This window comes from Mytilus galloprovincialis, chromosome 2 (genome assembly GCF_965363235.1).
Source record: "Mytilus galloprovincialis chromosome 2, xbMytGall1.hap1.1, whole genome shotgun sequence".
NCBI lineage: Eukaryota > Metazoa > Mollusca > Bivalvia > Mytilida > Mytilidae > Mytilus > Mytilus galloprovincialis.
In genome coordinates this window covers 99,879,825-99,896,184 of record NC_134839.1, presented here as the reverse complement: position 1 = coordinate 99,896,184, position 16,360 = coordinate 99,879,825, and the positions used below count along the sequence as shown (strand labels likewise).

Below are 16,360 nucleotides of genomic sequence, written 5' to 3'. Positions count from 1 at the left end.
AGAGATAAATAATCTCCATGGATTATACAAATGATGACAGAGGGGACAGAGATAAATAATCTCCATTGATTATACAAATAATGACACAGAGGGGACAGAGATAAATAATCTCCATGGATTATACAAATGACGACAGAGGGGACAGAGATAAATAATCTCCATTGATTATACAAATGGCAGAGGGGACAGAGATAAATAATCTCCATGGATTATAAAAATGATGACAGAGGGGACAGAGATAAATAATCTCCATAGATTATACAAATGATGACAGAGGGGACAGAGATAAATAATCTCCATTGATTATACAAATAATGACACAGAGGGGACAGAGATAAATAATCTCCATGGATTATATAAATAATGACAGAGAGGACAGAGTTAAACAATCTCCATGGATTATATAAATAATGACAGAGGGGACAGAGATAAATAATCTCCATTGATTATACATAATGACACAGAGGGAACAGAGATAAATAATCTCCAATTATTATACAAATAATGACAGAGGGGACAGAGATAAATAATCTCCATGGATTATACAAATGGCAGAGGGGACAGAGATAAATAATCTCCATTGATTATACAAATGGCAGAGGGGACAGAGATAAAAAATCTCCATGGATTATAAAAATGATGACAGAGAGGACAGAGATAAATAATCTCCATGGATTATACAAATGATGACAGAGGGGACAGAGATAAATAATCTCCATTGATTATACAAATAATGACACAGAGGGGACAGAGATAAATAATCTCCATGGATTATACAAATGATGACAGAGGGGACAGAGATAAATAATCTCCATTGATTATACAAATGGCAGAGGGGACAGAGATAAATAATCTCCATGGATTATAATCAAAGAGCAGAATGCTCTGAGGGATACGATTGCCATATAGTTTTCATTGACACATGTATAGCAGTTCTGCCAACTTTTCATTAAGCAAATTCGTGAGATTTGGTCAAAATTGAAAAGATCAAAGAGGAAAAAAAATAGATCCAAGCGGATACTGCTGCAAAAAAGCATGAACATGCGTGAGTCTCGCGCATTTTTGACAGCCCTGGCCTTGAAGGCATAAAACTTTGCTCAGTGCTTGGAGCACAAAAATCATGCTCGAAAACAATAAAGCTTTCATTGGTTGATTTCGAGTATGAGTACAAAAAACTGACTCGAAAGTTTTATGACCGCAAGTCCTGGTACAGCTGGATAGTATTATTTCAGTCAAAACTAATTCAACTGCATATGCAAATGTAATAATCTGAATAGTCACTCAACTTTAAAAATAGCCAATCCCGTATTCAAGTGTATGAGCAATGTACTTATTGTGTTTTATTTGTGTACTATCAATTCCAAGTTTACTTTCCACAGCAGTCACTGAGAGCACAGTCGCCTGAAGATTTCATAATTATACCGAAAAAATGTGGGAAGTAAAATATTTTTAGTAGTATTATATAGAATAAATAGTCCGAGATTACTCTGACGTCCCCCGTGCTGACGTCCAACGGCTGTTTTGCCAGACAAGCTGGGGTCATCCCCCGTCCCGCGGCCACAGCTTGTCTGGCAAAACAGCCGTTGGACGTCAGAGTAATCTCGGACTAACTGAAAGTGAGAGAAGGTATTTCACTTCGTATCTTATGGTCCGTATCTTATCACCGTTAACAAGGACGTATAACTAATATACGTCCTTGCCGTTAATTCTAGGAGGAACCCCATTTCTAACTCTTTAGATATTAATTTCCTTTGGGTCAGTGGGCATGACTCCTTTCCGTACACATTCCTCTGTTAAAATTGAGATCGTTTTTAATATAATACGACATTTATCGACATCCAACGAGTTAATTTTTCTTGACGAGTCGTGTTGTATTTTGATTTTGACGGGAAATACTTTTGGAAGGGAGACAACTCGAAACAATAATATGGAAGACTCCATTTCGGCTGAAGGTGTGTTATAGGTAAAACTACATTGATTTTAATTTAACTGATGCATATGATTTTTAAATTATGCAACAACAATATTAAATCCTCAATAGCAGACAGACATAGAAAGAATCCCATGAGTTTCAAATTAATTAATAAGCAGGGAATCCAGAGCAACCACTCAATCTGATACCCCTTGAAATCAAGAAAACTATACGCATGCGCATTAATACATAAACAAACCCGTGATAAGACTTGCGATTTGGAACAAGAACGTTTATTAAATGATATGATGAATGGGTCTCCATTTCTTTATGAGAGTACAGTATCAGTTTCATAACGGTAAAATATAGAAAAACTCCAATTCAGTTATTGCAGAAATAGAATTATCGGAATTCAGCTCGCATTTATCAAAACTGGGGAATTCCCTCTGACGTGTTTCTAAATTTATAAAAACACTAAATATAAATACTGCTTAATTCTGATTTTCCGTGTTGTTTAAAACACGCATATATATATATATATAAGTCAAGGGAAATATCAAACATGAAGGTTATGAGAAGAACATTACAGGAAAGTTGTTTATGTTCAATCCTTTTGCTTGTTTTTACCTTTTAAAGCAAGACAATCATAAGAATCTGAGATGTTGCTAAATGTTTAGAATAAAACGGCTGACGTGAGGGAATGAGCCCTGGGTCAACGGTAAAAGTCTACAGATTGCTTGAAAGCAATCGTATCCCAAAAATGATGACAGAGAGGACAGAGATAAATAATCTCCATGGATTATACAAATAATGACAGAGGGGACAGAGATAAATAATCTCCATTGATTATACATAATGACACAGAGGGGACAGAGATAAATAATCTCCATTTATTATACAAATAATGACAGAGGGGACAGAGATAAATAATCTCCATTATTTATACAAATAATGACACAGAGGGGGCAGAGGTAAATAATCTCCATGGATTATATAAATAATGACACAGAGGGGACAGAGATAAATAATCTCCATGGATTATACAAATAATGACAGAGGGGACAGAGATAAATAATCTCCATTATTTATACAAATAATGACACAGAGGGGGCAGAGGTAAATAATCTCCATGGATTATATAAATAATGACACAGAGGGGACAGAGATAAATAATCTCCATTATTTATACAAATAATGACACAGAGGGGGCAGAGGTAAATAATCTCCATGGATTATACAAATAATGACACAGATGGGACAGAGGTAAATACCCCATGGATTATACAAATAATAACACAGAGGGGACAGAGGTAAATAATCTCCATGGATTATACAAATGCCTACCAAATATCATTGACTTTCTATGAGGGTTACCTAACCACAAACATTAACAATTGTTGATGCCAATGTCATGAAAATCATCACATATAAATCTCACATCAGTCATCTGTTGAGGCTGGACGGTGTGTTTAAAAACAGATCAGAATAAACAGAACAGCCACAATTATCAGAGGACAACCTTGCCAGAGAGCATGACAACTTTAGCTTTGCTCAATTAGATAATTGTCTGGACCTGGATATAACAGACAAAATATATCATTGAATCATGCTTAAACTGTAACATGTGCAGATTATACTCTCAGGTATTGATTTCAAATGTCTATGGCCAGTCTTTAATAAAAACATGAAAGAGGCAATATGATAATTTTGTTTACTTTGTGACAAATACAGCACAGTATTAAACCATGACTATTTTAAATCATATTTCAAAATGTTTACTTTCGTATGCTTGTATTACTGCTACATCACATAATTTCATTGAGCACAAAAAAAAATAATGACTATCTATATTTTAACTATAATAAATGAATTCTTAAAGTAATGTTCTCATAAACTGATGACAAATGTACCTACATTAAGAATGTCAGCTCTTTATTGAAATGCTCAAACCAGAAGTATTTATTGTTTGTTGTTATAAGAAAGTTATTGTACTGTTAAATTTAAATTGCAACGCTAAGCTTTGATCAAATGATTTATAAACATTTTCATTTCCTGAATCAAAAATAAATTTTCTTAAATTGAAAAAAGAAAAATACTTGTCTTTTGGTTTTAAAAACATCTTTTCAGGGCCTGGGCAATGATGATATTTAAGCTACCTTTTAACATAATTGACAAAATGTTAGTGACTGATGTATACAAAATAATGTTATTTGTGACAACAACATTTAAAGCACCACTTTATATAAACATTATAAATTAAATGACAACCTTAAGATACCCTACATGTATACACTACCAAAAAACAACTGTAAAAAAAAATGAAAGCCATAACTAAGTAATGAAAATAATACACAACAGTCAATTTCAGACCAGCCTGTTAATGGTGTTTAAAACTGCTTATTACTTGGTTGATAGCTTTATCCATCTTTTAACAGTGGAAGACTTTCACAATAGCAATGGAAACAAAGATGATTTTTAATCTCCATCGGAATACTTTAGTCCAGAAAGGCTCGATCTCATTTCTAATGGTTAAATAAAAAAAACTTATTTCTTTCAGTGTTCATAAAGAAAAAAAGATTTCTTTCTTTGTTAGTACAGCAAAAAAATTCATTCATGTTGGTAAGGATAATTGGATTAGATTGAACACATTTAAAGTATGTATACATTTGTGTATAAAAAATGAAACTATTCAAACCAATACATGTCTATAGGCAAGGTGTAAGTAGTATCAAAATAATAAAGTGAGCAACAATAACATGTACAATATTATATCTATACAATGTATTTTGATCATATCCATATTGCACTTAGCAAAAAAAATTAGCATGACATTATATTGTAAAATAATGATACAACCTATTTTCTCAAAATATCTATTACAACTAAAAAAAAACTATATGAGATTCTAGAAAACAACTCATAACTTTATGTATGTACATTACATGATTCACTTCATAAAATATACAAGTCTATTAATAGGAGGCTAATATTTATCAATCTTTCAGTTTCATTCATAGCAAATTTGGTTCTACATTAAATACTTATTTCCTATAAATATTTTGCAAACTGTAAAAGGTCCTATCTAAAATCATCTATCAAATTTTGAAATAAAAAATAGGCTGCAAAATTATCATTTAAGAGTGAGCTATGAATTGAACATTATTGCATAAAAAATACAAATAAAAAAATAAAGAAAGGTTGCAATACATGAAAATGTATCTAAAGCTTTTTACAAAAGTTTTGAATCACAATTTTACCCTCCAAAAAACTTTAATTTTTGTTTCAATCTTAGTTTTTGTAGTGAAAAAAGTTATTTTGTTATATCACTTAATTTTAAAGTAATTATTCATTACATGTTGTTTATGAAATTCAAATCAAAATAAAATAAAATGAAAATAAATGAAAATAAAAATATAACAAAATAAAAATTTAACAAAATAAAAATTGGTTTAAAAACATAAAGGTACAAAACTAACAAATAATGCTGGGTACATAATACTTAAATAAAAAATACTTTTTATAAAAAAAATTAAAACATGAATCTGTATTTAAGCCTTCATTCAAATAACTGTTTTACAGAAGAATGAGTAATTCTGAGTAAAAGGCAGTTCACAAATTTGTATCTGTTGTCTTGCATTTTAGTTTAAAATATTTCTTTCACATAAAGTTATTTAAAAATGCTTTTTTAAGACTATTTATCTGCAGCTATGTATAATTATGTTTCATTGATAATACAGACATGTGAGAGTGTATGTATGAAAAACTAAATGATAAGATCGTAATCAAAAAGATGAATATTTGAAAGAATGTCATCATATACATGATAAAACAGTTAATTGAAGTCAGGTTTAAACACAGTGTTTAAGGTAAGAATATTCAATAAGGAATGCTATGCAAAATGTGTATAATAATAAGCAGGATAAGCCATTAATTGAAACAGATAATAATAGAACACTGTACAGAAGTGGGTGTCTAACAATCTCTCTACTTTCACTTCAATCAAAAAGATTTCAATAATAGATTCTTACTCAGTTCCTTTGTTCCCACACCATTAAATTACACTCATCATATTCGTTGCTGTCCATATTTATTGTTAATTTTTCATTCTTAGTTTAAAAACAAATTGCAACACTGATGTTTCTGTGCACATAGTAAAAGTGAAAGAGCAATAATAAGCTGCCAAGTGTTGACGTTGGCACAGAGTCTTTACAACAAAGAATGTAGTAATGTAGTTAATAAAAGATTATACTAGTTACATTTGGTGTATAAGTATATCATTACAACTGGTTTTTTTTTTCTTCTCATTTTATAAAGTGAATAATGTAAAATAATCTGTCATTTGGCTTGTTTGTTAATGGACATTTGTTTTATCTGCATTTCATTCCAAAGTGTGAAATAATAACATATCTTTACTGAAATATTTCTAAAGATTAGAACTATATGTAAGAAACTAGAACTATATAATATCAAACTGTATTTACAATCAAACATATTACATCTGATATAACTACTACAAATATCAGTATTTAAGTATTAACATCAAGTATTAACATCAAGTATTAGCATCAATGGCACAGTTACGTTTATTGTCCGTCACTTCAACACACTCGCCTTCCTCAACATTCTGATTAAAGCTTATATTCATCAGCTGACTATTGACAGATCCACGACTCTTCCGTCGTAACTTACTATTTGGTATTTCTTCAACACTACAGTCAATACAGGGAGCAGTTTCAATGCTTTCCTGCTCATCTAGTAAATGTCCTCCTAACAAGGGATCACTTTCTTTTGGTGGGAGACTAGCTTCTGATTTCACAGGATGACGGCTGAAACTTCCTGAATCTATTTTTGGTAATTCTTGTAAAAGTTTTTGTAAGTCTTCATCCCCAATACCAGTATCATGTAGTTTTTTGGCAGATACTAATTTGATTTTGTTTGGGCCCGCCCTAATCACAGCACTGTAAGGTGGTGGAGAGAGTGACCCTGAGCGTGACTGATTACGTGACATTTCATCAGTACTAAAGTGTTCATGTTCACTACCATAGCCTGAACTTTTTTCATATCCATTTCTAGAACTGGTTGTACCATGAGTTGACCCACAATCCCCTGTTTGACTTCCTATTGGTGTATCATTCACATCTCTTCCATGTGAATTTTGTGCATAGTTATATATATTTCTGATATTTAGTGGACTCATAGGAGGTGGGATACTGATCTGTGGCATGGGAGATTCAGATCCATACACATCCATACCACAATCATCCATTTCATTCCTACGCAAGATATATTTTGTCCACTGACTGTTTAAAAATGGTCGATAGGTGTCTCTGGTACTAGTGCTAGCTATAGACAATGGACTAGGAGGAGTGTGATTGTTGTGATATTGTCTATCATCGGTAGAATTACTACGAACATCCTCAGATGTAGATGGAGATATCTGCATCTGAAGCTCATCTGGTGACGGAGACAGATCAATAGTATGGCGATCAATTTGTTGTATCAATTCATCTAAGTTTTTCATCCTTACTACTCGAGATTTTGGAGGGGATGACAAATTATTTTTCCAATAAAATGGCCGCTGTGGTGTTTGTTGTGAGAACTGAGGTATATCATAATTAAAAAGTCTTTTGGTTGGAGAATGATCTGTACAGCTACCAACTGTACTAAAATATGGTGATGGTAATACAAAGTCAAAGCTGGAAGAATCAACTATCTGATCTAAGGCTTCCATTGATTTTTCTGGATCAAATTTACTACGATTTAGAATTTCCTGAATTTCTTCTGCTTCATCATCTTCTGTTTCCAGTCCATAAGGTCCTTCACTATCCTGGTCTGCAGTATCTGTTCCTCCGGTACCAGTATATGTATCACTACTACGACTTCCATCACTTGATTTACGTTTGTTTTTAAGTATTCCCCTCTCAGGCATAGCTGAATTAGGATCAGAAATAATAACAGGGGGAGGTGGTAGCTCACCAATGTCACTTTCTTCTTCACTGGTCCCCTTTTTCTTCTTTCCAAATAACCCACTGCGTCTGAAATAGGAAGCAGCTTGTTATCAAAAATGTTTGACAAGGACTTCATCTAAATATTTGTGTTTTAAGTTGCACAATCCAACGTTCTTTGTTATGTTTCTGCTAAATTGAAGCTATGCTAGAATTTGTTTTACAGATGCCTTTTAAACCTTACATTATGCTGTGGTTTCTCACCAATTTTTGTAGGCCTTATTGGGATTGATAATAGTTTCCTTGTACCCATAGATACTTCCTTTATCTCCTTTAGTTTTTTTGTTTGTAAGTCTGTATTCGGCAGTTATATCATCTCTTTTTTTATTTTATATACTCTTGTTCATTTATCATAGAAATACTTAAGGAAGAAACAAATTGAAATTTGATTCTGAAATCTATTAAGGTTAATTAAAAGTTCTGCAATTTGCAATTATTCATTAGAAAACCACCAAATATGTTTTTATCAGGTTTCAATTCATACAACTTTGTTTTCCCTTCATTTCCTTGATTTTTTATGGCCCACCTACGATAGTCAAGGGGCATTATGTTTTCTGGTGTGTGGGTCCATTTGTGTGTTTGTCCATCCATCTGTCCTGCTTCAGGTTAAAGGTTTTGGTCAAAGCATTTTTTGGTGAAGTTGAAGTCCAATCAACTTGAAATTTAGTACACATGTTTCCTATGATATGAACTTTCTAATTTCAATGCCAAATGAGAGGTTTTATCCCAATTTGACAGACCACTGAATAGAAAATGACAGTGTGAGTGGGGCATTTGTGTACTATGGACACATTCTTGTTTTAATCATTACATAGCATATGTATTGTTCTTTCTCTATCATCCATAAAAATCACAATCAAGTTACTACTTCAATATTAGTACTATTGCTTACTTGTAAGAAGGTGTAGCCCCAAACTTTATGGATTTATTCCCCTTTCCAAAGAATCTCTTCTTCACTGGACTTGTTCTCCTGTAAATATATTTTATTTATCTTATCTTAATAATAAAAGTATTCCTAAATTCTTTTCCAATCTCTTTTTTCTTCCTTACAAAACAGTGGTTTAAAGCATCCTTCGAAAAGATTGGGATTATAAATTTTTTGGACTCACTCCAGCATTATGTATGTCATGGTGACCTAAATAAAACTGTGATGTGTTTGTTTATGCCATGAAAAATACTGATATCATGGATTTCTTATAAATGGATAAAGCATAACTTATATTTGTCTTAGTCAGAATTATAGGTCACCATAAGCAAATTACAGAACATTATTTACATACTACTAGTAGTTGACAAACTGTGTTGCTATATACTTTTGCCCTAATATTTATCATGGTAACTTTGTTAGTGGAGTCAATTCACTCTAACTCAAACTTAAAAATATCATCTGACAGAAGATGTAAAATAGCTAGCAACATCTCCTGAATGTAAATGATTGGAAGCTCTTTGTTTAAATATAAATAACTTTTTTTTACCTATAACACAGGAAAGTTACAGCTAACAAGAACACTAGAGATCCAACCACTGAGGCTAAAATAATCACCAACCATTCTGTACTTATTCCACTTTCATCGGCTACAAAATAACAACAACATATGAAATATGAGAATTCTTATACAAAATCTAATTTCTTGTTACTTCAGAAAAGATCCACTCAAAATATCCTAATAAGTCACACTTATTTTTGAATCCCCTTATTTATAAATATAAGAACAATCATTGAGAACTATGTATCTAATTATCCAGATAATTTATAAATCTATAAGTTTGTTTCTATTTGTTTAAGTCTGCCAAGAGGAGGTGAAACATGCTTATTTAAATCAATTACCAGATAAAAAATATATCTGTATGATAATTTCAATGACATGCTTTAAATATACTCACACATCTCTTCTTAAAATATAATATAATTGTTGTAGTTACAATGCAATAATTAGTAATACCTTTAACAACAGCTACTGGTGCTGCTGTTATTATTGTAGTGGTGGTCAAGGCTGTTGACAATCTAGTGACCTTGAGTAGTGTTGTAGTTGGGGTGGTTGGCAATGAAGGTTTACGTAGCACTCCTGTTGTCATGGTGATATTGTATTTAACAGTGCAATCAGAACCCGTCCAACCTTCATCACAGAAACAAGTTCCCTTCTGTGTACACACCTATTATATAAAACACAGTTTATTTCTCCACAAGCAAATATGCATTACACAGTTTATTTTATACAAAATAAATATAGCCACTCAGTAAGCGACTATCTGGAAGATCCAAAAATCACTTGCACTGTACAACTCAAATATCAAATCATTCCTAAGTGTAGAGGCTGAGTATTATGTAGTGAAAAATTATGGACAAAATATACCACTAACTCTGTGAGTAGTTTTATTGATATTGTGATCAATACTGTCTATACAATCAATACAATTCTAAACAAATGATTGATAATTGTACCAGGTATATGGGATTTGTCGTGAATTAATTAACATGTTGAATTACTCTTCTACATAAACAGATGACAATATCCACAAGTCCTGAACAATTTTAAAGGAGCAAGGATATCCTGAGGCAATCATTGCTGATTCAGAAGACAATACCACATGAATAATTCAAGGTAGATTTTCTGAAATAAGATTAACGTAACTGACTTCTATTAACTAACCTATCTGATGACTCTATACCAGGGGGGAATTAACCTGCAACAACCTGAAAGTCTGACTTAAGTACAATGTATCTAACTTACCCCTCTGCCTGAACAGATAACATTGTCAACAGTTCCTGGACATTTAAGGGGAGGTAATACTGATACTGAGACACATTGCTTGTTCATGCAAATTTTATTGTTTCCACATTTGCTTCCATCTTGTACCAGTCCAAAGTTAGGCAGATTTAACACTGCTGGACCATGGATCACTCTGAAAAAGTACAATTTGATCAATATATTTCCTACAACTTCTTGGATTATTTCAAGAACAAGAGGCTGTCACAACGACAGCAAACCGGATTTATTTGTGTCCTGGTAATATCACAAGAACCATAACTGATGAACAGTGAAAGTGAAAATCGTCAATATCAAATTTGACCTCCATTTTGTCATCCATGGTCAGATGGATTATTTCAAGAACAAGAGGCTGTCACAACGACAGCAAACCGGATTTATTTGTGTCCTGGTAATATCACAAGAACCATAACTGATGAACAGTGAAAGTGAAAATCGTCAATATCAAATTTGACCTCCATTTTGTCATCAGTATCATCATATTAAAATTTGAAAGAGCTTAGGTCGAATGGTTCATGAGTAAATGCAACAACATGAATGGAAACACCATTTTTTTATCTTTCAAGAACCATAACTCCTGAACGGTAAAAGTCAAAATCGACATTATTGAACTTGACCTCCATTTTGTCATCAGTAACAACATATTAAAATTTGAAAAGCTTTGGTTGAACAGTTCACGAGTAAATGCACGGACACGACTGGAAACACCATTTTTCAATCTTTCAAGAACCATAACTCCTGAACGGTAAAAGTCAAAATCATCATTCTTGAACTTGACCTCCATTTTGTCATCAGTAACAACATATTAAAATTTGGGAAGCTTTGGTTGAACAGTTCATGAGTAAATGCACGGACACGACTGGAAACGCCATGTTTCAATCTTTCAAGAACCATAACTCCTGAACGGTAAAAGTCAAAATCGTCATTCTTGAACTTGACCTTCATTTTGTTGTCAGTAACAACATATTAAAATTTTAAAAGCTTGGGATGAACGGTTCATGAGTAAATGCACGGACAACATTTGGTTGCCGCCCGCCCGACCGCCTGCCCGCCGTACATCCCCAAATCAATAAACGACATTTTTGTCACAAAAATCCGGTTAAAAAGCATATTCCTTATATTTTATTCACTGTGCATTTAGTAAATATGTTCCTGGACATTTTAGTGGAGGTTATACTGATACTGAAACAGTTGTTGGAGGCTGTATTTTTGCTGATAATTATTCAAATCCATTCCATTTGACTGTTAGGAGTCTTTTACTGTACTGGATACTGAGTACCAAGTACAATACTATATTTAAATTTGTTGAATGACATGTTCATACTAGTTCGCTCTAAAATATCTAATGTTTATCATAAATTTATATTTCCTTGTAATCTTGCATATTTTAGTTGAATTTCACTTCTAATGTGATGTCAAAGTACAATTAAATTTTCCAACATGTTACAAAACAAACACTTACTTGCATGCATACTCTATGCCATTAGAGACGAGTGTTGTCTTCATGAAATTTTTATCAGACCCAAAAAGTGGAGCAACAGTACCACCATCACAGTGTAGTAGTCCACACATTATGTTTCTAAAAATAAATATATATAAATAGTATAAGTGTTGATTTTTGTGCCAATCCAATTTTTTGATGTCAACATCAGATTTCAAAAATATTTAAAAAAATAAAATCATTCAGCTAATTCTCAGTTTGCAAATTTAAAAAAGAATGTGTCCAAAGTACACAGATGCCCTATCTGCACTATCATTTTCTATGTTCAATGGACAGTGAAAATGGGATAAAATCTCCAAGTGTTCCCAGTTGACTTCAACTTCATCAAAACTACTTCGACCAAAAACTTTAACCTGAAGTGGGACAGATGAACGGACAGACGAACGAACAAACAGACGGACGAACAAAGGGACAGACAAACGGACGCACAGAACAGAAAACACAATGCCCATAAATGGGGCATAAAAACTTAAGTCTTATATATCAAATATAATTTAATGTCTACCTTAAGATTTAACCTATGTCTACTCAATTTCTTATTTTATCAGATATAACATTTTAAACTTTTTTCTTTAAAAATTGATAACAAAATCTCTGCATTTATAATCAATATTCTCTATGAAGGGTATGTAGGATATACATTCCTACATTATTCTTATTACATATCTTATAAATAATTCAGCAGTTGGTGTAAATTATTTCAGTTTCTTATCTTATTTAGAATCTAAGTCTAGCTTCCTTACAAAAGTATTTGTCATTTCAGAAGTTCTTATAAGATCTAAACTTTAGTATAAAAAAAAGATTAATTTTACGATTACAGCAGATGTATGAAGCTTTGATCATACTCTGTGATAATTATTATGCTTACTCTGGAAGACATTTAGCATAAGATCCTGTATTATCATCCTTTCCACAATGTCCATTAAAGTTACCGATCGGATTAAATCTTTCGTAACACTGCTCATCTGCACCTATAGCTCCTGAAACAGATAAGATGTTAATTATAGAACACATTTTTGATGAATTTATTTTAGAACTTCATGAGATACATGTATTAAAAAAAGTCCATCACATGATTTTAGGTTTTAATACAAGTATTACATACTGACAAGAAAATAGAAATCCTCAAGGAATAATACTGTTGTTGATTAAATGAAATAAATTTACCTCCTTGGACTAAGCATAGAAAGCATATCAGATATAGTGAGATGAGTAAAAGTTACAGTTTTATGATGCTTTGTGTCATGATGATGTTGTATACTCACCTATCTATTTAATTTCTTTATATTACAAGTCCACCAGTTATTCTATTTGGTAGGGTTTGGGCTCGGTTTAAAGTCAGCTTTCTGACTATTCTTCTAATCAAAAATACATTACAAATAGACAACAGCTGACAAATAAGTCGATCGCATTAACACATACTATGTGTTTTATAAATGAGAATAGCAAACTTGTGATCCAGAATGTAAAAAGAAATATTTCTAACAATGGTACATACCTTCTCCCCAGATATGCTGACATTGTAGAGCCATGGTAGGACAGATACCACTTTGACAGAAACCACTGCTGTTTTTACAGGGATGACCATCTTGTATATAGTTGTTGGAAGGACACTAATAAATTGATAATTTGTAAATTACTATTTCACAAGATATCATGTACATATGTATATCAACTTCGATTTATGAATGTAAAAGTTATAATTTTATCTAAAAAATTCGTAAGGGTTCCAGGGAACCCAGTGTCTCGCCTACTTTTGCTGTTAATCGCAGACTCAACAAAAATGAGGAAAAACATCAATAAAAATTTCCCTCTCGATACTGTCTTTTGATTGAAAGAAGCTTCCAAGTTTGGTAAAAAATCCAGGATAGTTTATGAATCTAATAAATGTTTTATAAACTTTAACTGCAGACTGTATGTAATATTAACTGGAAGAAAAACTAAGTCCATTTATAAGTAAAATACGGAAAAAGTGATTTTTTTTTTACAAAATTTACTTCTGAATAATATCTTATGATCAGAAACAAGCTTTTGTCTAAGTTTGGTAGAAATCCAGGATAGTTTAAGAACATTATAAAAATTTTAAAAACTTAAACCACAGAGTGAATGTTTTGTTTCTGGCAAAAAAACTAAGTCCATTTATAAGTAAAATACGGAAAAGTGGAAATTTATTTTTACAAAATTTTCTTCTTGATACTATCTTATAATCATAAACAAGCTTCTGTCCAAGTTTGGTACAAATCAAGGATAGTTTATGAAAGTTATTAAAATTTTAAAAACTTTAACCACAGAGTGAATGTAATGTTTCCTTGCAGAAAAACTAAGTCCATTTATAAGTAAAATACGGAAAAAATGGAATTTTATTTTTACAAAATTTACTTCTGGATACTTTCTTATGATCATAAACAAGCTTCTGTCCAAGTTTGGTAGAAATTCAGTATAGTTTAAGAAAGTTATTAAAATTTCAAAAACTTTAACCACAGAGTGAATATTTGTGGACGACACCGACGACGGAATGTAGGATCGCTTAGTCTTGCTTTTTCGACTAAAGTCGAAGGTTCGACACAAAGTGCTGTTTGTTTATATGAGATTATAGAATGAATCTTCATTTCTATGAAAACTATTCAACAGTAAATGATAAGATATATCATCTTCTGGTTTGTTCAAATTTTATTCAGACTAAACTACTTCAAGTTATATATTTTAAATAGGACTGTTGACAAATATATCTAAACTCAAATAAAAACCAGGGCGCAGCTTTATACGACCGCAGAGTTCAAACCCTGAACATTGGAGCAAGTATGGACACAACATTCAAGCTTGATACAGCTCTGAATTTGGATTGTGATTAAATAATTGACACAACACAGGTTTCTGACACATAATGAATGTGGTCTAAGAACTTAAACTTAAAAACTTTAAATTTTAAATTGGACATTACCTATTATGGTCCAATATCCAAAATCAAAATACATGGTTAGATTCAGCATATCAAAGAACCCAAGAATTCAATTTTTGATGAAATCAAATAAAGTTCAATTTTGGACCCTTTATACCTCAATGTGGACCAATTTGATAACCGGGCCTAAAAATCAAAAATCTAAATACATGGTTAGATTAAACATATATCAAAGAACCCCATATATACAATTTTTGTTGAAATCAAACAAAGTTTAATTTTAGACCCAAATTTTGACCAACTTGAAAAATGGGCCCAAAATCAAAAGTCTAAATACATTTTTAAATTCAGCATATCAAAGAACCACAAGGATTCAATTTTTGTTGATATCAGACAAAGTTTAATTTTGGACCCCAATTTGGACCAACTTGAAAACTGGGCCCATAATCAAAAATCTAAGTACATGTTTAGATTCAGCATATCAAAGAACCCCTAGGATTCAATTTTTGTTGAAATCAAACAAAGTTTAATTTTGGACCACGATTTTGACCAACCTGAAAACTGGGCCCATATCAAAAAATCTAAGTTCATATTTAGATTCAGAATATCAAAGAACCCCAAGAATTCAGTTTTTGTTGAAATCAAACAAAGTTTAATTTTGGACCCCAATTTTGTCCAACTTGAAAACTGGGCCAATAATAAAAAATCTAAGTACATGTTTAGATTCAGAATATCAAAGAATCCCAATGATTCAATTTTTGTTAAAATCAAACTTAATTATATTTTGGACCCTTTGGACCTTAATGTAGACCAATTTGAAAACGGGACCAAAATTTAAGAATCTACATACAAAGTTAGATTCAGCATATCAAAGAACCCCAATTATAAAATTTTTGATGAAATCAAAAAAGTTTAATTTTGGAAAAATTTCAATTTTTGCGGTCGTATAAAAAATATTTTAAAAAAATCCCAAAAAACAACTTACGGTTTAATTAAAATTTGTGGGAATAGAAAGAAAATTTGGCATATTTGATCAAATAGTTATTGTCTAATTCAAATAAAAATCTAAACAGATTCAATATATATTTTTATGACCCATTTATTGGCATTATGTTTTCTGGTCTGTGCGTCTGTGCATCCGTTCCTTCGTATGTCCCGCTTTAGGTTAAAGTTTTTGGTTGAGGTAGTTTTCGATGAAGTTGAAGTCCAATCAACGTTGAAACTTAGTACACATGTTCCCTATGATATGATCTTTCTAATTTTAATGCACGACTT

The 16,360-nt window shown here is 31.9% G+C and overlaps 1 protein-coding gene across 5 annotated transcripts in view; it reads right to left on the bottom strand.

Annotated features, from left to right (window-relative positions):
• Positions 1-3,608: 3,608 nt before the first annotated feature.
• Positions 3,609-16,360, bottom strand: part of LOC143065100 (disintegrin and metalloproteinase domain-containing protein 23-like) — a 58,389-nt gene continuing 45,637 nt past the window's right edge. For all 5 annotated transcript variants that reach the window (XM_076238447.1, XM_076238448.1, XM_076238449.1 and 2 more), the window contains 8 exons: positions 13,685-13,799; positions 13,055-13,166; positions 12,148-12,264; positions 10,650-10,821; positions 9,861-10,071; positions 9,393-9,492; positions 8,810-8,887; positions 3,609-7,947 (listed from right to left, as the gene is read on the bottom strand). In XM_076238447.1, the coding sequence (XP_076094562.1) occupies positions 6,465-7,947; positions 8,810-8,887; positions 9,393-9,492; positions 9,861-10,071; positions 10,650-10,821; positions 12,148-12,264; positions 13,055-13,166; positions 13,685-13,799 (2,388 nt within the window). In that variant the 3' untranslated portion in view covers positions 3,609-6,464. The remainder of the gene's footprint in view (positions 7,948-8,809; positions 8,888-9,392; positions 9,493-9,860; positions 10,072-10,649; positions 10,822-12,147; positions 12,265-13,054; positions 13,167-13,684; positions 13,800-16,360) is intronic.